The 22,625-nt window shown below is 41.4% G+C and overlaps 1 protein-coding gene across 6 annotated transcripts in view; it reads left to right on the top strand.

Moving 5' to 3' along the window:
- The window catches only part of cep43 (centrosomal protein 43), an 89,580-nt gene that overhangs the window by 45,260 nt on the left and 21,695 nt on the right, over window positions 1–22,625 (top strand). For 5 of the 6 annotated variants that reach the window (XM_080200257.1, XM_080200256.1, XM_080200255.1 and 2 more), the window contains 3 exons: window positions 6,505–6,566; window positions 8,830–8,913; window positions 22,521–22,580. In XM_080200257.1, the coding sequence (XP_080056383.1) occupies window positions 6,505–6,566; window positions 8,830–8,913; window positions 22,521–22,580 (206 nt within the window). The remainder of the gene's footprint in view (window positions 1–6,504; window positions 6,567–8,829; window positions 8,914–22,520; window positions 22,581–22,625) is intronic. The other variant, XM_080200259.1, reaches the window with a different exon arrangement.

Genomic DNA, 22,625 nt, shown 5'->3' with positions numbered 1-22,625 from the left:
AATCCCCCACCCTTCCGGGGACCATATCCCTCTATTCCCATCCTATTCATGTACTTGTCAAGACGCCCTTTAAAAGTCACTACCATATCCGCTTCCACTACCTCCCCTGGTAACGAGTTCCAGGCACCCACTACTCTGTGTAAAAAAAAAACTGCTTCATACATCTCCTTTAAACTTTGCCCCTGGCACCTTAAACCTGTGCCCGTAGTAATTGACTCTACCACCCTGAGAGAAAGCTCATAACCTTCTAGACTTCTATCAGGTCTCCCCTCAACCTCTGTCACCAGTGAGAACAAAATAAATTTCTCCAACCTCTCGTATTAGGTAATGCCTTCCATACCAAGCAACGTCCTGGTAAATCTTTTTCTGTACTCTCTCCAAAGCCTCCACATCCTTCTGGTAATGTAGCGACCAGAATTGAACACTATATTCCAAGTGCAGCCTCACTAATGTTCTATAAAGCATCAACATGACTAGCCAATTTTTAAACTCAATACTCATGCCATATGCCTTCTTGACTGCCTTCTTGACCACCTTCTCCACCTGCATTGCTACTTCCAGTGACCTGTGTACCTGTACACCAAGATCCCTTTGCCTATCAATACTCTTGAGAGTTCTGCCATTTACTGTATATTTCCTATCTGTATTAGACCTTCCAAAATGTATTGTCTGGATTAAACTCCATCTGCCATCTCTCCACCCAAGTCTCCAACTGATCTATATCCTCTGATGGTCCTCATTCCTATCCGCAAATCCACCAACCTTTGTGTTGTCCGCAAACCTACTAATCAATCCAGTTACATTTTCCTCCAAATCATTTATATATATTACAAACAGCAAAGGTCCCAGCACTGATCCCTGAGGAACACCACTTGTCACAGTCCTCCATTCAGAAACGCATCATTCCATTGCTACCCTCTGTCTTCTTTGACCGAGTCAGGTTTGTATCCACCTTGCCAGTTCACCTCTGATCCCATGCAACTTCACCTTCTGCACCAGTCTGCCATGAGGGACCTTGTCAAAGGCCTTATTGAGTTCCATATAGACAACATCCACTGTCCTATCCTCATCAATCATCTTTGTCACTTCCTCGAAAAACTTGATCAAGTTCGTGAGACACGACCTCCCCTTCACAAAGCACGTTGGGTCTCACTAATACGTCCACTTATTTCCAAGTGGGAATAAAGCCTGTCTCATAGAATCATCTCCAATAATTTCCCTACCACTGATGGAAGGCTCACCAGCCGGTAATTACCTGGATTATTCTTGCTACCCTTCTTAAACAAAGGAACGACATTCACTATTCTCCAATCCTCTGGGACGTCCCCCGCAGCTAGTGAGGATGCAAAGATTTCTCTCAAGGCTCCAGCAATTTTCTCTCTTGTGCCTCTTAGTATTCTGGAGTATATCCCATCAGGCCCTGGGGACTTGTCTACATTTAATGTTTCTCAAGTACCCCAGTACCTCCTTTTTGATCTCAACATGACTCAAACTATCTACAAATCCTTTCCCAGACTCATCATCCACCAAGTCCTTCGCTTTGGTGAGTACTGACACAAAGTACTCATTTAATACCTCGCCCATTTCCTCTGGCTCCATGCGTAGATTCCCTCCCCTGTCCTTGAGTGGGCCAACTCTCTCCCTGGCTACCCTCTTGCTCTTTATATATGTGTAAAAAGCCTTGGGATTTTCCTTAATCTTGCTGGCCAATGCTTTTCCATGACTCCTTTTTAGCCCTTCTTACTCCTTGCTTAAGTTTATTTCTACTTTCCTTGTGTTTCACACTTGCTTCCAGTGTTCCCAGCCTCCTAGCTTTGACAAATGCTTCCTTTCTCTCTTTGACTTGGCTCACAATGTCTCTCATTGTCCGAGCTTCCCAAAACTTGCCATTCTTATCCTTCATTCTTACAGGAGTGTGCCGGTCCTGAATCCCTATCAACTTGCACTTAAAAGCCTCCTGTATGCCAGATCTTGATTTGCCCTCAAACATAAGAACATAAGAAATAGGAGCAGGAGTAGGCCATCTAGCCCTTCGAGCCTGCCCTGCCATTCAATAAGATCATGGCTGATCTGAAGTGGCTCAGTTCCACTTTCCCGCTTTCTCCCCATAACCCTTAATCCCCTTGCCTACCAAAAACCTATCTATCCGCGTCTTAAATATATTTAGTGAGGTAGCCTCCACCACTTCAATGGACAGAGAATTCCAGAGATTCACCACCCTTTGAGTGAAGAAGTTCCTCCTCAACTCTGTTCTAAACTGCCCCCCCCCCCTTATCTTGAGGCTGTGCCCTCTAGTCCTGCTGTCCTTTCTGAGTGGGAAGAACCTCTCCACCTCTACCCTATCCATCCCTTTCATCATCTTATACGTCATCTTACATCTTATATCTTCTTTCTTACATCATCTTATATCTTACATTGGCCCAATCTACATTCTTCAATTCCTGTCTAAGATTATTGTAATTAGCCTTTCCCCAATTTAGCACCTTTAACTTGAGGACTACATTTATCTTTATCCATCAGTACCTTAAAGCTTACTGAATTGTGGTCACTGTTCCTGAACTGCTCCCCTACTGAAACATCGACCACAATATCTGGTCCGTATGGCCCATTCCCTAGTTGGACTATCTACATACTGTATCAGGAAGATGTCCTGGATGTTCTTTACAAACTCTGCCCTATCCATGCCGCTAACGCTAAGTGAGTCCCAATCAATATAGGAGAAATTAAAATCTCCCACCACAATAACCCTGTTACTTTTACAGTTTGCCAAAATCTGCCTACATATCTGTTCGTCAGTCTCCTGCTGGCAGTTGGGTGGCCTATAGTAAACCCCCAACATTGTGACTATTCCTTTCCAATTCCTGAGCTCTACCCATATTGCGTTGCTGTATGAGCCCTCCGAGGTGTCCTCCTGGAGCATAGCTGTGATATTCTCCTTAACCAGTAGTGCAACTCCCCCACCCCTTTTTACATCCCCCTCTATCCCGCCTGAAACATCTGTATCCTGGAATGCTAAGTTGCCGATCTGTCCTTCCCTTAACCAAGTCTCTGTAATGGCAACAACATCGTAGTTTCTAGTACTAATCCAAGCTCTAAGTTCATCTGCCTTACCTGTTACACTTCTTGCATTGAAACAAATGCACTTCAGTTCACCACACCCTCTCTGATTCACATCCTTATCTTCACTTTGCAGTGCAGTTCCCTGCTTCCCCCATATCCTTTGATTCCCTAGGTGCCCAGAGAAATGTCAGTCTTGGAAATATTCATCGATTGAGAATCCATTGCCTTCTAGGATAGAGAAAACAAAAGATTCAGAATCTTTTAGTGACATTTCATCTCATTTCCAGTCCTAAATGACATGTGCATTGTTTCAGGATAAAGAATCAGAGTTCAAGATTCTCAAGGCATGTGAAACATCCTTATAACATTTACTCTGTTAAAGCCTCTTAGGACATTATACTTTCCAATGAAATCATTTTTCTAATTTATGGAGAATATGGGCTGAATCTATGCTATCTTTGCTCAGGTGGTGACGATCTGGAATGCATTGCCTAGGGAGGGCAAGTTGCCTGATATCCTTTTAAAAAGTACCTGGATGAGCACTTGGCACGTCATAACATTGCAGGTTACCAGCCAAGTGCTTGTAAATAGGATTAGGTGGTAGATCAATGTTTCTCACGTGTCCGTGCAGACTCAATGTGCCAGAGGGCGTCTTCTGCACTATATGATTCTGATACAAGTTATAAATCTAGTGAAATTTGTTGCACCTGCTCCAAAGGAAGTACATCCTACCTTAAGTAAAAATTGTATGTAAAGCTCCAGCTGAGGTCTCTCCAAAGCCTTATATAATTGCAGCATGATTTCTTTGCTTTTGCAACAAAAATTATTTGTATGGCATCCTTAATATAATAAACAGCCTAAAGTGTCTTCACAGAAATATTAAATACTCCAAACCCCTTGCAATGAAGGCTAACATACTGTTTGCCTTCCTAACCACATGTTCTACAGGCATGTAAACTTTCTGTGACCAGTGTATAAGGACACTAAATATCCTCTAAGTACAAACATTTACTGGAGGTCTTGTGGCCCAGTGAGTAGCAATCCTGCTTCTGAGTCAAAAGCTCTGGGTTTAATAAAAACAAAATACTGCAGATGCTGGAATCTGAAAGAAAAACAGAAAATTCTGGAAAATCTCAGCAGGTCTGAAAGCATCTGGGGAGAATAGAGCAACATTTCAAGTCTAGATGACGCTTCATCAAAGCAAAGAGAATCAGTAGCGATTTATACTACGAAGATTAGGGGTGGGGGGGGAGGGGGTGGTCAGTGATGGCAGTGGGTGGAATGAGACCAAGGGAATGTAAATGAGAATATAGTAGGTGAGAAGGTGCTAAAACTGTCCATTAAGTGATCTGATGATGCCACTTCCCAAAATGCTGCTGCTAATATGTCTTCCTCAGTTGGGGTTTTCTACCCACGGGGTTGACAGGGCTCGCAACCACGTCCAACCCATCTCCCAGGTCATTGGTCTCTCACCTTCCCAAAACCAGTCCTTACTTTTCACCCCACCAGTTTTCGCATTTGAAAGATTATCCTCCACCATTTCAGCCACCTCGAACATGATGCTACAACTCAATACATCTTCCCCTTACCCCCGCACTGTCAGCATTCCTCAGGGATCGTTCTGTCTAGTCCACCTTGGTCCACTCCTCCATCAGACCCAACACTTCACCCTCTGCCTATGACACCTTCTCATGCAATCGTAGAAGGTGCAACATCTGCCCCTTTACCTCCTTGCTGCTCACAATCCCAAGTCGTAAACACCCAATTCAGGTGAAGCAGCGCTTCACATCCACTTCCTTCAGTCTGGTCTATTGCATTCACTGCTCCCAATGCAATCTACCCTACACCAGAGAGACCAAATGTAGACTGGGTGACCACTTTGTTGGACATCTTCGGTACATCTGCAAGCAGGACCCAGACCTTCCTGTCGCATGCCGCTTCAACACACCACCTTGCTGTCCTGTCCACATGGCCGTCCTTGATGTTTTGATGTTCTAGCAAACCCTAATGTAAACTGGAGGAACAGCACCTCATCTACTGATTTGAGTACTTCACAGCCTTCCGGACTGAACATTGAGTTCAACAACTTCTCTCCTCCACCTTCACCCCATTTCCATTTATTTTATTTCATTTTGTTTTATCTCATTCATCCATTTTACCATCCTCCTTTCTCTCTTCTGTTTTTCCAGCTCTCTTTCTTGCACCCCCTTTCCCGTCTGTACCTCTCTTCTGTAATTCCCACATTCTGATCACTTAATGGACACTTTGAGCACCTTTTCTCAGCCTTCTGTATCTTCACTTACATTCCCTATGCCCCATTCTCTTCCCCCACCCAACCTCACCCTCTTAGTATAAATCTCTACCAATCCTCTTCACTCTTAGTTATGATAAAGAGTCATTTCAACTTGAAATGTTGGCTCTATTCTCTTCCCACAAATGCTGTCAGACCTGCTGAGATTTTCCAGCGTTTTCTGTTTCCATTCGCTTTGGGGTCAAGTCATTCCTAGGACTTGATGGCCAAATGCTTCATTGCCGACCTGCACCAGGAATTAACAATGGGACAATAATAAAATCCTATCTCCTCCTTGAATGTGTCCCACTGTTCTGTCAAAGATTTACCAAAAACGGTTTGCTCCCAGTCTGTGCTGGCCGAATCATAATTGACCTTATTAAAATCAGCCTTCCCGCCATTTAGAACTTGATTTCAGGCTCATCCTTGTCCCTTCCATAACAATCTTGAATCTCACAGAGATACAATTGCTGTCTGCAAAATGCTTCTGAATGATACTTCGCTTGCCCAGCTTTTTTACTTAAAATTAAGCCTAGGACCACTCCATCTAGTGTAGGACCTGCTATGTATTAGCTTGAGAAGTCCTTCTGGATGCACTTTAAGAATTCTGTATCCTCTAAATCTTTCACACTATGACTGTTCTAATTAACGTTGGTGAAGTTGAACTCCCCCACTATCATTACCCTATTACTTTTACATTTCAGGAAATTTGCCTACTTACCTGCCCTTCAATTTCTCTCAGACTGTTAGAGGGCCTGTAGACCACTGCCAGCAACGTAAATGCTCCTTTTCGTTTTTTAAGTTCTACCCATATGGCTTCATTTGCACAGCCTTCTAAGATGCTTTATCTCAGTTATGCAAAACTATAATTTTGCTGTTGACAAAAGCCTGAGGAATATATGGTCCAGGCCTTAAAAGAAAAATAAAGGTGTACTTAAGGTTGAAGCAAGCAGAATAATTAACCTTGGCAATAAGTGTAGGACTAGAGATTGAACAGTCATTATTTTATTGTTATACTTTATTATTTTGTTCTATAACTTGATACAATATTAGATTAAGTGATCTGCTGACTAACACAATCAGAAAGATTTTCAGATCTGTTCATCCAGTTCAAGTTTTTAAATAATTGCTTTATGTCTTTTTTATTTAATTAGTGATTGATTTTGATGAGTTTCTGGGAATGTACAAAAGGTTATTCATCCAATGCAGAAGTGTGGTAAGATAAGTTCTTGTGATTTAAAAATTGTGATGATGTATTTCTACAATGACATTGCACCTCTCTTTCATTCAGCCTGCTATAGTTGAAAAAAAACAAGCAACAATATTTTTCTTGTCCCTGTAATTCTGTATTTGGCTACTCTGCTTTCGGGAACTAGTCCAGCACTCCCCTTCACAGACAAAATGATTCAAGGCAAATTAGAAGCTCAAATTGTGAGGAAACTTCAAGTGCAAACTCCTGTCTTGCTATCCATGGTGCAGTATGCTGCTACTGCTCCAATGTGCCTCAGCACCAGTGGACATCTTTGGCATAAGAACATAAGAAATAGGAGCAGGAGTAGGCCATCTAGCCCTTCGAGCCTGCCCCGCCATTTAATAAGATCATGGCTGATCTGTCATGGCTCAGTTCCACCTTCCTGCCCTCTCCCCATAACCCTTAATCCCCTCTCATCAAAAACCCATCAACCCGCGTCTTAAAAATATTTAGCGAGGCAGCCTCCACCACTTCAACAGGCAGAGAATTCCAGAGATTCACCACCCTTTGAGTGAAGAAGTTCCTCCTCAACTCCGTTCTAAACCGCCCCCCCTTTATCCTGAGGCTGTGCCCCCTAGTCCTACTGTCTCTTTTGGGCGGGAAGAGTCTCTCCACCTCTATCCTATCCATCCCATTCATCATCTTATACGTCTCAATGAGATCTCCCCTCATTCTTCTAAACTCTAACGAGTACAAGCCTAGTTTATTCAGCCTCTCCTCATAGCTCAACCCCCTCAACTCCGGTATCTGCCTAGTAAACCTCCTCTGCACTCCCTCCAAGGCCAAAATATCTTTGCGCAGGTGCGGCGCCCAAAACTGCACACAGTACTCCAGCTGCGGCCTCACCAATGCCCTATACAGCTGCAGCAAGACCTCCCTACTTTTACATTCAATCCCCCTCGCTATGAAGGCCAGCATCCCATTCGCCTTCCTGACCACCTGCTGCACCTGCAAGCTGGGTTTTTGCGACTCATGCACAAGGACCCCGAGGTCCCTCTGCACCGTCGCCTGCTGCAGTTTTTCGCCCCGTAAGTAATAGTCCTTCCTACCATTATTCCTACCAAAGTGGACCACCTCACACTTGCCAACATTAAATTCCATTTGCCATTTCTTGGCCCATTCGCCCAGCCTATCTAGATCCTTCTGCAGACTCTCCACACCCTCCACACAATTTGCCGTTCCCCCAATCTTGGTGTCATCAGCAAATTTCGACACCCTACACCCGGTTCCCTCCTCCAGATCATTATCAAGAACCTGAACAAACTTGCGATCAATTATTTACATCTGAGGTGACTAGCCACATGCATTCATTTAAACTGCATTCAAAATTTTTCCTAAACCCTGTAGTAATCAAGTAAAACCTTCCAAATATCAATCAAATGGTTTTATTGATGCTGTTACTCTGGTCACTTTACAATAATGACAGTCTCAGCAGACAGAAACTATAATATCCATACAGATATTACTGAATAACCATAGAAAACACGCTCCTTGACATTCAATGGTATTACCATCACTAAAATTCCCACTATTAACATCCTGATGTTTACATTGACCAGGAACTGGACTGGACCAGCCATATAAAGATTGTGGCTACAAGAATAGGTCAGAGGCCAAAGATGTGCATTTAGGTAGATTGGCTAAATTGCTCTCTAGTGTCCAAAGACTGTAGGTTAGGGGGATTAGAGGGTAAATATGTGGGGTTATAGGGGTAGGGCCTGGGTAAGATGCTCTGTCGGAAAGTTGGTGCAGACACAATGGGATGAAGGCCTCTGTCTGCACTGTAGGAAATCTATAACGTTCTGAGGCAAATAACTCCCCTCTTGACTCCGCAAAACCTGTTCACCATTTATGTGGCACGGGTCAGTAGTGTGATGTAATACTCTGGACTTGGCTGGATAAGTGTGGCCCTGATGGTATTTGAGAAGTTCAATCCTATCCACTCTCATGATTGGCTCTCCATCCAATTTAGTTATTCACTCCCTATGCCACTGATACTGATAGTTGTTCTTTTGTTGTCAATGAATCAAAATCCTGGAACTCCCTTTCTAACACTCTATGGATATACTTGTATCATATGGACTGCAGAGGGCAGTTAGGAAACAAATGTTGGCCTTGTCAGCAATGCTCACTTCCCATTAAATAGTTGCAGCATAGAGTTGCTGTAATGCAGTTTTAAAAAAATATTACTCAACTTTGCAACTGCTGTTGTCTGTTTCTATGATAGGTAGCCCAGGATGCTACTGATATTGTACAGTCTCCACGCAAACTTCCAGAAGGGAGACATACTGCTTTAAATACAGGGAGCAAGGTACTTTGAACAAAGATTTCCTGTCATTTTTATAGCTGTTAGCAACCATTTTTATAATTTGTAAGAGGTTTTTAATGCAATAATAGCATCTATAAAACATCATTGCAGTAAATGCATTTCACTTAATTAGCATTGACAGATTAAAAGGATCATAATTTTTAAAATTGTTAATTTATAGTATTTACAATGCACAGATCCAGTCACACTTTTTTGTTCTCATTTGGAATTTGAATTACCACTAATTTTATCTGAACAAAATAGATAATAGTAAAGTGGGAATTTAATGATTTTTAAAAAAGAATAATTTGGACTCTGAGAAACCGATCTGGAAGAATCTGCTTATTGTTAGATAGTCAGATCATTTCACTGCTTGATTCAAACTACCTGCTATATTTTTACGTTGTCTCGTTTGCATTACTGGATCATTTTCTCAGCACAGCCACAAAATGAATTATCAAGCATACCTTTTCTGTCACTAAGTGGAAGTAAGATGTTTCACAATCCCTTCATGATCTAGGATTACATTTGAATTATCCAGTACAACAGCAAAGTGTGAATTTACTGATTTTAAAATTGAATTATCAAATGGGTTTTAAGCAACTTTGAATCATTAGGATATGACTAAATAAAAGATCCCATTGTGCAATCTACTCTTAATTCAAAGTTGGTGAAGTCAAACTTGCTGATTAGTTGGATTGTTTTATTACATTAATTCCCATTTTACTATGTTAGTTGCTTAATTCAAGTTATTGGCTTTTGGGACATGGCACCTTGTTTAAAAAAAAAAGCCGGGGGGGGGGGGTGCTTTACACCAACAGTCATCACCAGCTTCACCCCACTATATACACATGCCACCCACTGCCACTGCTCCTGAGGCAGTGCCTGCGCATGCCCTTTTCCCACGGACTATCCTCACCATACACATCTGGAGGAATATCCTTGGCAGGTTCATTTCTGAGTGAAACTGTTGTAACCTGCCGACATGATGTCATGTTGGTGAGGTTGGAAAATACTGCTGGGGGGATAATATGGCGGGGGCCTGTTATATTAAAATAATTTTAAATATGGTTCTTACCCTTTGTGGATGTAAACGTCATGATGTCACTAGCAAGAGATGGGGAAAATCATGGACGTTTCCTGACAAAATCGTGTTTTCTGATTCTGCGGACTTCCAGCCTGCACCACTGTTCTCTCATAGTGAATATGGGTTGAAAAATCACCATCATTCTCATAACCCAATCTGCTTTGGATGAAAATCTTCCAATCAGCAGAATATAAAATGCTATGTTTTGAGTTGAATTCTAACAAATTTTAAAACAGATATTTGAAAAAGTTTAAATCATCCTGGATGTTATGCATTTCCTGTTTTTAGTTCATAACTTTAATATTTGTTTCAGTGGCCTGTTCGATGATGGTACAGCCTTTCCTTTGAACTGCCTGTGCCAATCTGCATCAGCAGGCAGATAAATTAAACACAATGCTACCTTGAGGTGATCCATTTCAACCTGACCTGATAAATCATTGGCATAGCAACTCGGTTACCTAAATCAAGATCAGTTTTCAGAACCAGGTCTTCAGTATTCTGCTACTGATTAATGGCTGTCCACGCAAGAAATTTTCACAACTTCTCACCACACCTACAAGCTCTTTTTTTTTTCTTCCCCTCTACAACCACAACGTCCAAGGAATACGAGCCTCAGAGTCAATAATTACATCCTAGTGTCACGGACAGGAGAGGGGTCAATTTAAGGTGACCTGGTTTCTCCACTCTCTACCTGTCCATAAACAGGTTTTTTTTAAAATTCTGATTACTCCCTTTATAAATGATGGCATATTTTCCCCAACCCTTAAATTTGGAATGTTCCAATCCTCTATTAATAACTTGCACAGCAAGCTCGAGGTAAGGTGTAATAAAGAGTTGGTTTAATTTTACATGCACCGCACGCGTGCGCACGCAGATACACGCGAGACAAGTTTTGCAAAACCCATCCCTTTAAACACTCGCGTAATAAACAGCAAATAAGGGAGAAAGTTCAAGTATGGGTTTTACATGTGCCCACAGAGTCCGGAATCCAAAGTCAATTGGAGTATTCCTTCTGAGGGGCGATTGACTGATTGTAGGATGCTCTGTCTTTCCAGACTGAGAAGGCACATAGAATGTGTTAGTCTGGAGACATGAGTTCCAATATTCTAGCAGTTGGCAGATTTGATGATGATCAGAATTCTTTTTGCTGTCAGTGGCTTGGTGGTAGACAACATTGGCCATTGCCTGGATTTTTGTTCATAAGAACATAATATAAGAACATAAGAAATAGGAGCAGGAGTAGGCCATCTAGCCCTTCGAGCCTGCCCCACCATTCAATAAGATCATGGCTGATCTGTCGTGGCTCAGTTCCACTTTCCCGCCCTCTCCCCATAACCCTTAATCCCCTCTCTTATCAAGAACCCATCAACCCGCTTCTTAAAAATATTTAGCGAGGCAGCCTCCACCACTTCAACGGGCAGAGAATTCCAGAGATTCACCACCCTTTGAGTGAAGAAGTTCCTCCTCAACTCCGTTCTAAACCGCCTCCCCCTTATCTTGAGGCTGTGCCCCCTAGTCCTACTGTCTTTTTTGAGCGGGAAGAGTCTCTCCACCTCTATCTATCTCTATTCATATGGAGGTCAAACAGTAACTTCCAGAATTCAGTTCCAGCAGATGATATCAGACTGCAGCTTGGGGAAGATTGTGAAATAACTTCTCAATGTTGATGACTAGAATCTGGAGATTTAAATGGAGTCAGGGTTTCGTTTGAGATAATGATGCCAGATTAACTAACCGACACTCTTTGTCAAAACTGTTGTGTTAGGACTGCTAATGCTTTGGCCATTATCACCATATTGGGATATTTGGGCATGCAAAACTTTTTCTTTGGTTGCAGTTGCCTGGAATAGACTCACCATCCCCATGGCCATTGTTACTTTGGTATCAGATGACCAGCTGAATCATTTTGTCTGCTCAGCAATTGTTCATTTTGAAGAGCACAAAAATGACTTTATAAAGTAGTCCAGCTAATGAAGATTTTTTTTTAATCTTTCACATCCCGATCATGACACTCAGAATCAACAGAAACTATTCCATGTAAAAAAAATTCAGAAACACATAGAAGGAGGTTCTCTTGGCCTGTGATAAATCCCACCAGTTGGTTGTATTGCTGAGCCATACGAACCAGATTTGATTGCAGTCTCTGAATGAGCTGAGAGAAGCCAGGCAGTTAATTTCAGTTAGCCATGTTATTCATGGCATTAAAATGGTCTCTTGAAACTTGCTGTTTCACGTCAGATATGATGAATGGCAATTTGTGCAGGGTTCTGTTAGGCTACTGTTTTTGGAATAGTATTTCAGTAGGATTAACCTTCTCCAAGAGGGAGGCAATATAATAACTGAAGTGTTATTATGAAGGAAATGAGAACTATTGTTAATAAATTTTCTGAGTTCAGCATCACTGTACACAGAATTTTGGGAATATTTTACCCAGTATAACATTGACAGTTTAGGTTCTAAAGTGTTTGGTCAACCTATCTTGGTAAAGCAGTTTCACATGCTCTAGGAGCAACAGCTCTGAGAATGATTCAACCTCGGAATGATTAAACTCCTGATTAGCATATAGGTTGGCTCCTAACATTCATGTTAGTTGCACAACATTTTGAAAACCACTGTAACTCCAGCTGCTGACTGAATGGAATTAGGAATGTACAGATGACTGACTGCCATTTTAACATCGCAGAAAGAGAATACTGCAATTTTAATCAATTTTAATATTTTCTTTTTTTTATTTATTGGGTACAAGTTGTGAATTAATTTGTGCAAGATGTTCCTACACTGAATATCTCAATTTGTACAAAATAGATCTTAGGGTCATGGTTTTGAGCCACACTTTTGGGTAATGAGTTATTTTTTAAGTGCTTTTCTTTTAAAAAACCTCACTGATACTCTGTGCTAAATGGGATAGATTCAGAACAGGTCTAATAGTTCAAAACTGGGCACCTTTGAGACACTGCAGAATATCCTTGATGTGCTGTGGGCTATCTGCAACAGCAGAATTGTATTCCATCACCATCTGTAACCGTATGGCCCAGCACCTCACTCTATCACTATCATTAAGCCACTGACCAATCCTGAATCATTTAGAAGTGCAGGAAACCATTTCAGGCACAGTTCCAAGCATACTTAAACATAGGTGCCAACCTGGTGAATCTACAACACAGAACATGCACGCTAAACAAAATAAACAACATGCTATAGATAGCTAAGCAGACCACAACCAATAGGTTGCATCAAAGATCTGCACTACTGTCACATCAAGTTATGAATGGTGGTGGTCAACAGGAGGAAAGCTCCACAAAAATTCCCATCCCCGATAATGGCAGAACCCAGCATATTGGTGCAAAAGAGAAGGTTGAAGAGTTGGACATCATCAACCGGAAGTGCTGAGGGGATAATCCTTAGTCACCTGTGGTTCTCAGCATTGTAGAGGCCAATTTTTGGTAATTACATGTCTCATGACATCAAGAAATGTTTGGGTGCACTGAATACATCAAAGATTATTGACCCCTGCAACATTCCACCTGTAATACTGAAAGGTTATGCTCTAGAACTGGCCATGGCTCTTGCCAGGCTACAACACTGGCATCTATCCAACAAGATATATGTCCTGTTCAAAGAAAACAGGACAAATCCAATCCCTTCAACAGTTATCAGCAAAATGATGATGTAATTGGCAGTACTATCAAGCAGCACCTACTCACTAATATTCTCACCACTGTTCAGTTTGGGTTCTATCAGGGCCACTCAGCCCCAGACACCATTACAGTCTTCATCTAAATCCCACCAAAAGAGCTGAGTTCCAGAACTAAGTTTAACAGTGACTGCCCTTGATATCAAGGCAGCATTTTATTGAACATTAAATGAAGGAGCCCTAATGAAGGTAAAGTCAGTTGGAATTAGAGGAGTGGGGAAACTCTCCACTGGTTGGACTGTACCTAGTATAAAGGAAAATAGCTATGGTTGTTGAGATGACTTTTCTCACCCTTTGAAAATCACTACCTGTATTCCTCAAACAGTGTCCTAAGCCGAACCACATTCTGCTACTTTGGCAATAATGGTGGAATCCTTTGGTCTCCCAGCTGCGTGTTTCTCGGCGGTGGGAGATGACGTGCTATTAACTGGTAGCGGGATTCTCTGGGGGCAGGCTGCCAGCAGGATCAGAGAATCCCACCAATGGGAACAGATGGGGAATTATCCCCCTCCCCCAATCTTTCCTCTATTATACAGTCAGAAGTGGAAATATTTACTGTTGATTGTAGAGTGTTCAGTTCCATCAGCAGGATCTCGGGTATTTGAAGTAGTGCATGATATGCATGCTGCAAGACCTGGGCAACATTCAGATAAGTAACACTAGTACCACACAAATGCCAAGTAATGACCATATCCAACAAGAGACAATCTGACAATCTCCCATGATATTCAACAACATTACTAATGTTGGATTTCCCCACCATCAAATTCTGAGGTCACACTTTGAGCAGAAAATAAATGGGATTTTGCAACCATAACTTATCTTGACTCCCTGAAGTCTGTTCACCAGCTACTTTTCACAACTCTACATGTAATGATATAGTTCCCATTCAGCTGGGTAAGTGTGCAGATTCTATAACACTCAAGGAAGCTCAACACCAATCAGGACAAAGCAGACAGATTGGTACTCCCTCTGCCATTTAAAACATTTTCCGCATCCACCTCTGGCAGCAATATGTATCATCTACAAGATGCATTGCAGCAACTCATGGAGGTTTCTTTAACTGCATTTTCCAAACCTGCAGCCTCTACTGTGTAGAAGACTAAGGACAGTAGGCCAATAGGAACACATGACATGGGTCAAAATCTGGCATTTCCATCTTAATAGCAATTAGGGTGTATGTATAACACACACAAGAACAGCTCAAGAAGGTAGATCACCACAATATTTCCAAGGGCAGTTGAGAATGTTGGCCGTGACTGGGATGTCCACTTCCTATAAACAAATAAAAAACTAACAAAGATCTCTGCTGTCCTTCAATTCCAGCCTCTTGCACATCATGGATTCCCTATAGTTCAAAGGAGGCCATTCGACACATGAGCTTGCACTGACAACAATCCAACACAGGCCTATCCCCATAACTCTACATATTTTCCCTGCTAATCCCTCTGACACTAAGCATCAATTTAGCATAGCCAATCAACCTAACCCACACATCTTCAGAATGTAAGAAGAAAGATTGGCCAGATGGTTAACAGTGAGGCAAGGTATCTTGGGCTACAAAAACATATAGACAGAATGGTCAAAAGGGCAGTTAAGTGGCAGATGGAATTTAACCCCGAAAAGTATGTAAGGTGATCCACTTTGGAAGGAGTAATTTGACAAGAAAGTACTCAATATATGGTAGGACACTAAGAAGCTCTGTGAAACAAAGGGACCTTGGTATGTTTGTACACAGAGCTCTGAAAACAGAAGGGCATGTTAGTAGGGTGGTGAAAAAGGCATATGGGACACTTGTATTTATCAATAGATTACAAAAGCAGGGAAGTCATGTTGGAGTTATAAAGAACTTTGGTGAGGCCACAGCTAGAGTACTGCTAAAGTACCATATATATAATTGGAAGGATATGATTGCACTGGGGGGAGTGCAGAGGAGATTCACCAGGATGCTGCCTGGAATAAAACATTAAAGTTATGAGGGGAGGTTGCGTAGGCTTGCGTTATTTTTGTTGGAACAGAGAAAACTGAGGGGTGACCTGATCAAGCTGTCTAAGTTATGAGGGACATGGACAGAGTGGATAAGGAGCAGCTGTTCCCCTTAGTTGGAGGGTCAGTCACAAGGGGCAGGAGGTTTGGGGGGGTTGTGAGGAAAAGCTTTTTTACCCAGAGTGGGTGATGACCTGAAATGCGCTGCCAGGAAGGGTGGTAGAGGCGAGTTGTCTCATATCCTTTAAAAGGTATCTGAATGAGCACTTGGCATATCATAACATTGAGGGCTATGGGCCAAGTGCTGGCAGATGGGATTTGGTGGCAGTTCAGGTGTTTCTAGTGTCAGTTTGGACTCAATGGGCCAAAGGTTCCTCTTCTGCGCTCTGATTCTATGAAACCAGAGCACCCGAAGGAAACGATCAGACAAAGGGAGAATGTGCAAATTCCAAACAGGCAATTACCAGAGGCTGGAATTGAACTTGGGTCCCTGGCACAGCGAGGTAGATGTGCAAACCATTGTGTCACCATGCTGCCCTGATCCCTGATTTTAATTGCTCCACCATTCATAGCTTTGCCTTTAGTTGTATAGGTCCTAGGTTCTTGAATTCTCTCCCTGTACCCCTCTTCTCCATTGAGACATGCCTTAAAACCTACCCCAAATTTTTAATATTTACTTCCCTGAATCAATGTCAAATTTTTGTCAGTAACACTCCCGTGAAAAGCCTTGGAATGTTTTATTATTTTAAAAGTACTATATTATGCAAGTTGTTTAAGGCATTGTGGGTTTGGAAGGAAGTGTAGGTCAGTATGAGTGGGATAATGAGCTCACTTCAGGCACTAATTTGCAGTAGTTTCAAAATCAGTTTCATTGTGACTGGAAAGTTGAAAACCTGGTGTTTACTAGCAGAAAGTCTGCCCTGATACGTGATTGAACAACCTTTTGAAAACAAATTGCTGCATTTGCATTATTGACATTATATTGGCACAGCCAATCTTTGATGGCGTGGAATATTTGTTATTCAATGTGAAATCTGCGTATAACACCTATCTGCATATAGCACCTTCGATATCCTGAAACAAAAGCAGAAAATGCTGGAAAAACTCAACAAGTCTGGCAGCATCTGTGGAGAGAGAAACCATTTACGTTTTGAGTCCATATGACTCTTCTTGGGAATCCAGATACTTTAGATCCCCTATTGGGCTTTACTTTTAAAAAAAAACCTGTACAATTTTAGGCTTTGGATTCCTCCATTCTGTTTCTAGAAATCCAAAATACAAATGAAAAATTCAGACGAAAATCCATTATTTATTTTGGTCATAGTGTTCAGCCACAAAGTGATTAGATGCGAATGTTTCATCTTGTAATGTGCCAAGCTCTGGTTTATTTTCCAAGCAAAAAGAAATGAGTAACAGAGTAAAATCTAGAAATTGCAGGTGGAAAATAATAGATTTAAAGTATAAATTCAGAGAATGTGTGGAGGGAAGGATTGATATTTGGTATGTGCTGTGCCTTGACTGAAGAAACAAAACTTGGTTTGCCTCATTTATGTTTAGAAGCAGTTCTTCCATTTGGGGACAAACTCCTATTTACACCAAAGGAAAGAAGAAAAAATTGGTGACCAGAAGCAGAAAATGTGATCCTTTATCAAAAAAAGTGATTTTTTTTAGATATTCAGCAGGTTAGGCATCATCTGTGGAGAGAGAAACAGTTAGCATTTACTCAATTACCTATCAGTGGTATGCTTAAACATTAAACTGTGTTACATAAAAACCCTGCAGTGCAGAAGGAGGCTATTTGGCCCTTTGAGTTTGCATCGACAACAATCCCATCCAGGTGTTATCCTCAGTTACCCTGCTAATCCCTCTAAGCTATCACATCCCGTGACTCTAATGGTTAATTTAGCATGTCCAATCAACCTAACCCGCACATCTTTGGACTGTGGGAGGAAACCGGAGCACCTGGAGGAAACCCATGAAAACATGTGGAGGCTGTGTAAACTCCACACAGACACTGACCCAAGTCAAGAATCAAATCCAAGTCCCTGGAACTGTAAGGCAGCAGTGCTAACCATTGTGCCATCAGACTGCCCTGTACTCTCTCCACAAATGCTGCCTGATCTGCTGCATATTTTTAACATGTTCTATTTTTATTTAAAATTTCCAGTATCAATAATATTTTGCTTTTGGAAAAATGTGCGTATGTGGAGGTTGTTTATCAACCTTTTATCCATCAGAAAATGGTCTTGAAAGATGTGGCTAGTGAGATAGAAGATGCATTGGTTTCAATTTTGCAAAGGTTCCTTCCTTCCTTTCTTCTGCATGTCACTCTTCCATTGATTCAGCTGACTATTAAATCTTGAACTCAAGCTTATCATTTATTTTTATCTTTGTAGTTAGATGTGAAAGATTGTAAGAAATAGCTAAGCATTCTCACTAACTCAATTTGGTAGTACAAAAATTTACATTAACAATGGGCTGATGCAAGAAAGGAAAGTGTTGCAAGCATGAAGTATTCTAAGCTACTGTAATTGTGTGAAGAGGAAGCTCAGTGCATATTGTAATAATGTTGTGAAAAGGGGGAAAGTTTGATTCCTGACCTGAATTATGCAAACTTGGTTTGATCCAGTTGGCTTTTGTGTACCTGGGGGAGGAATCCAGTGTTCCTATTTGTGATTGTCCTTAACTAATTGAGAACATGTTGATGTCAGAGTTGAGCTTTTCCTCAGCGTAGCTATGATTTTAAGTAATGAATATGTACTATACAGGCTTGCAAAGAGGAACACTTTTTTCCTTCCACCTTTTAAGCTTTGACGAATATGAGCCACCAACTTCAGGAGTAAAAGCTCCATAAGAGAAAATTGTTGGAGAAATACTGCAAGTGAGAATAATAAGCCAATTCAATAATTCGGCAGTTTTATACAGAAGGCTAATCGAGGATTAAAGGTACAGCTGGTTACTGCATTAGCTTAGCTGTGCCCTTTTTATCTTGTCACTTTTATTTACATCTGACTGACTAAATGAAAATTTTTCTTTTCCTGTGTATGTATTCCCAATAACACACTTATAGCATATTTAACATAGTGTAACATACCAAGGTGCTTCACAGGAGCATTATTAAACAAGGAATGAGCTGAGCAAGTCAAAACGCTTGCCACTCAGAACCAAAGCAACGGGCGATGTGGGAAATGAGGGACAAATTGAATGCTGCAACTGCATCTGAAATTAACACTAACGTTAATTGAAGAACAAGGATATAAGACCTTTGTGGTATTTGAAAGAGCTTTCCTGAACTGTAAACGACTTGATGTTTGCACCGGGTAAATAATTCATTAGGTAAACATGAAAGCTTCTTTTTGAACATTAAAAAGAAACAAAGGGAAGAAAGCATAATTTTTCTTCAAAATTTTATCCTTTTGTTGTTTTGAGCATCTAAAGGGATATAATAGTATTTTCTTTGTGTTCATTTGGGCAGTTGTATAAAGGGCTTCAATGTGAACACAAGAAATAGGAACAATAGACCATTCGATCCCTCAACTCTAATCTGTCATTAAAACCTGATCTGATTATGGTCTTAAATCCACTGGCAAGAAGGTACTTGTATAAATATTTCTAGTTAATATTTTGTGGACATCACATGGACTGCAGTGGTTCAGAACATTGGTGGTTCAGGCCCATCTTTTCAGGAATGAATAGGGATGGACAATAAACGTCAGCCATTTCAGAGCTGCCCATTTCCAATGAGCAAACGTGACTTTTCTTTATTGAATCATCAAAGTTTTTGCAGTATTGTATCTACGTAGTTCATTGTCTGCATTCTGAAGCATTATTTTTTCACTGATCTTCCAAGTTTATTTTCATGCTTCCCTGTGAAGGATGAGGAGGTCAGTGTTACATTCTCTCTTGTGTCTCTTTTTGTTGTATTACCACAAAAAAAATTTAAACTGGAGATAATTATGTAAATATTTGCCAGAATTTTCCAAACCCCGCGGTAGGTTTCCAGCAGTAGAAGTATTTCACTATTGAACCGCTGGCAGGATCTGCTGGTCCCACCGAAGTCAATGTTAATTTGCATGGCTAGCCCCATTCTGCGCCAAGGAGTATTAAACAAGGAGTCGACTTTGACAGAACCAGAAGGTACTGCCAGTGGGAAGGACAGAAAATTCCATCCGTTCTTACTAACAAACATGATGTATTTTGTTTTTTATATTAACACATATTGATTGCTGTTTAGGTTCAGATTTGAATTATCACTTTGCAGAGCTATCGGTATCACAGTATAATACTCTAAACATTAAATCCTCAATTTCTGAACGTAAGAAATAGGAGCAGGAGTAGGCCATCTAACCCTTCGAGCCTGCCCTGCCATTCAATAAGATCATGGCTGATCTGAAGTGAATCAGTTCCACTTTCCCACTTTCTCCCCATAACCCTTAATTCCCTTGTCTATCAGAAATCTATCTACCCGTGACTTAAATATATTCAGCGAGGTAGCCTCCACCACTTCAATGGGCAGAGAATTCCAGAGATTCACCACCCTTTGAGTGAAGAAGTTCCTCCTCAACTCCGTTCTAAACTGCACCCCCACCTCCCCCACCCCATTTTGAGGCTGTGCCCTCTAGTTCTGCTATTCTTTTTAAGCAGGAGGAATCTCTCTACCTCTACCCTATTTAGCCCCTTCATTATCTTGAAAGCCTCTATAAGATCCCCCCTCAGCCTTCTAAACTCCAACGAGTACAGACCCACTCCATTCAATCTCTCTTCATAAGTTAACCCCCTCATCACCAGTATCAGCCTGGTGAACCTTCTCCGTACTCCCTCCAAGGCCAATATATCCTTTCGCAAATACGGGGACCAAAACTGTACACAGTACTCCAGTTTCGGCCTCACCAGTGCCCTGTACAGTTGCAGCAAAACCTCCCTGCTTTTATATTCTATCCCCCTCGCTATAAAGGCCAACATTCCATTCACCTTCTTGATCACCTGCAGACTGGGTTTTTGCAATTTGTGCACAAGGACCCCCAGGTCCCTCTGCACTGTAGCATGCTGCAGCTTTTCACCCTTTTAAATAATAATCCCTCCTACTATTATTTCTACCAAAGTGGATAACCTCACATTTGCTAATGTTATACTCCATCTGCCAGGTCCTCGCCCACTCACTCAGCCTATCCAGATCTCTCTGCAGACTTTCCGTGCCCTCCACACAATTCGCTTTTCCACTCATCTGCGTGTCGTCAGCAAATTTTGTTACCCTACACTAAGCCCCCTCCTCCAGATCGTCTATGTAAATGGTAAACAGTTGAGGCCCCAGCACTGATCCCTGCAGCACTCCACTAGTCACCAACTGCCAACCAGAAAAGCACCCATTGATTCCAACTCTGCTTCCTGTTAGATAACCAATCCTCAATCCACACTAACACTTTACGCCCAATTCCGTGTACCCTAACCTTCTGCAGCTACCTTTTATGAGGCACCTTATCAAATGCCTTCTGGAAATCCAAAAACACCACATCCACCGGTTCCCCTCTTGTCTACCGCACTAGTCACGTCCTCATAGAAATCCAATAAATTCGTTAAACATGACTTCCCCTTCACGAATCCGTGCTGCGTCTGCTTGATCAAACTGTTCTTTTCTAGGTGTCTTGCTATTTCTTCTTTGATGATGGATTCTAGCATTTTTCCAACTACGGACGTTAAGCTAACCAGCCTATAATTCCCTGCCTTTTGTCTGCTACCTTTTTTAAACAGTGGCGTAACGTTAGCCATTTTCCAATCCTCTGGCACTTCCCCAGAGTCCAGCGAATTTTGATAAATAATTACTAAAGCATCCGCTATTACTTCTGCCATTTCTTTCAGAACCCTGGGATGCATTCCATCCGGTCCCGGGGACTTGTCTACCTTCAGTCCCGTTAGTCTACCAAGCACTACCTCTCTAGTGACAGTAATTGCATTAAGGACCTCATCTCCTACCATCCCTCTATCTTTAATATTCGGTAAGCTATTTGTGTCCTCCTCCGTGAAGACCGACGCAAAAAACTTATTTAAAGCCTCAGCCATTTCCTCGTTACTCACTGCTAAATGTTGGACCCTCCAAGGGTCCAACATTCATCCTAGCCAGTCTCTTCTTTATATATTGGTAAAAACTTTTACTATCATTTTTTATATTTAGAGCTAGTTTAACTTCATACTTTATCTTTCCTTTCTTTATCGCTTTCTTAGTCATTCTTTGTTGTTTTTTAAATCTTTCCCAATCTTCTAATTCGCCACTATTTTTAGCTGCTCTGTACGCATCAGCTTTTAGTTTAATACTCTCCTTTATTTCCTTCGATAACCACAGCTGGTTACCCCTTCTCTTACAGTCCTTCTTTACCGTATATTTCTGCTGAGTACCAAAAAAGATCTCCTTAAAAATCCTCCACTGTTCCTCAGCTGTCCTGCCAACCAATCTGCACCCCCAATCTACATTTGCCAATTCCGTCCTCATCTTATCATACTCCCCTCTGTTCAAACAGAGGACACTGGTTTGGGACCCTACTATCTCATCCTCCATCTGCATCAGAAATTCAACCATACTATGATCACTCGTCCGAAGAGGATCCCTCACAAGAAGATCCCTAATTCTACCTGCCTCGTTACACAGTATCGAATTAAGTGCTCTCTTGTCTGGTACATATTAATTCAACAGTAACTTTTATTTCACATAAACTCATTCCTTCGAAGGAAATTTCAGTGAAGTTAGAATTTATTATCAATGACTTCATCTTTTCACCTGCTGACTGCTTTGAAGTTACTCATTCTATCGCAAATGTAGGACAAGTTAATTTTTTTTCTGTTTGCATTCAGATACCTAGATACAAAGGAACTGGCAAAGTTAAAGAGAGTGGGGACAAAGTTGATGAGAAGGTAATTGCATGTTGGTCCAAACCTGGTAATTGCTCAAACATTACT

Source organism: Carcharhinus amblyrhynchos, chromosome 12 (assembly GCF_965287045.1).
Source record: "Carcharhinus amblyrhynchos chromosome 12, sCarAmb.v2.hapA, whole genome shotgun sequence".
In the NCBI taxonomy this organism is placed as follows: domain Eukaryota; kingdom Metazoa; phylum Chordata; class Chondrichthyes; order Carcharhiniformes; family Carcharhinidae; genus Carcharhinus; species Carcharhinus amblyrhynchos.
This window is presented reverse-complemented; position numbering and strand designations above follow the sequence as displayed.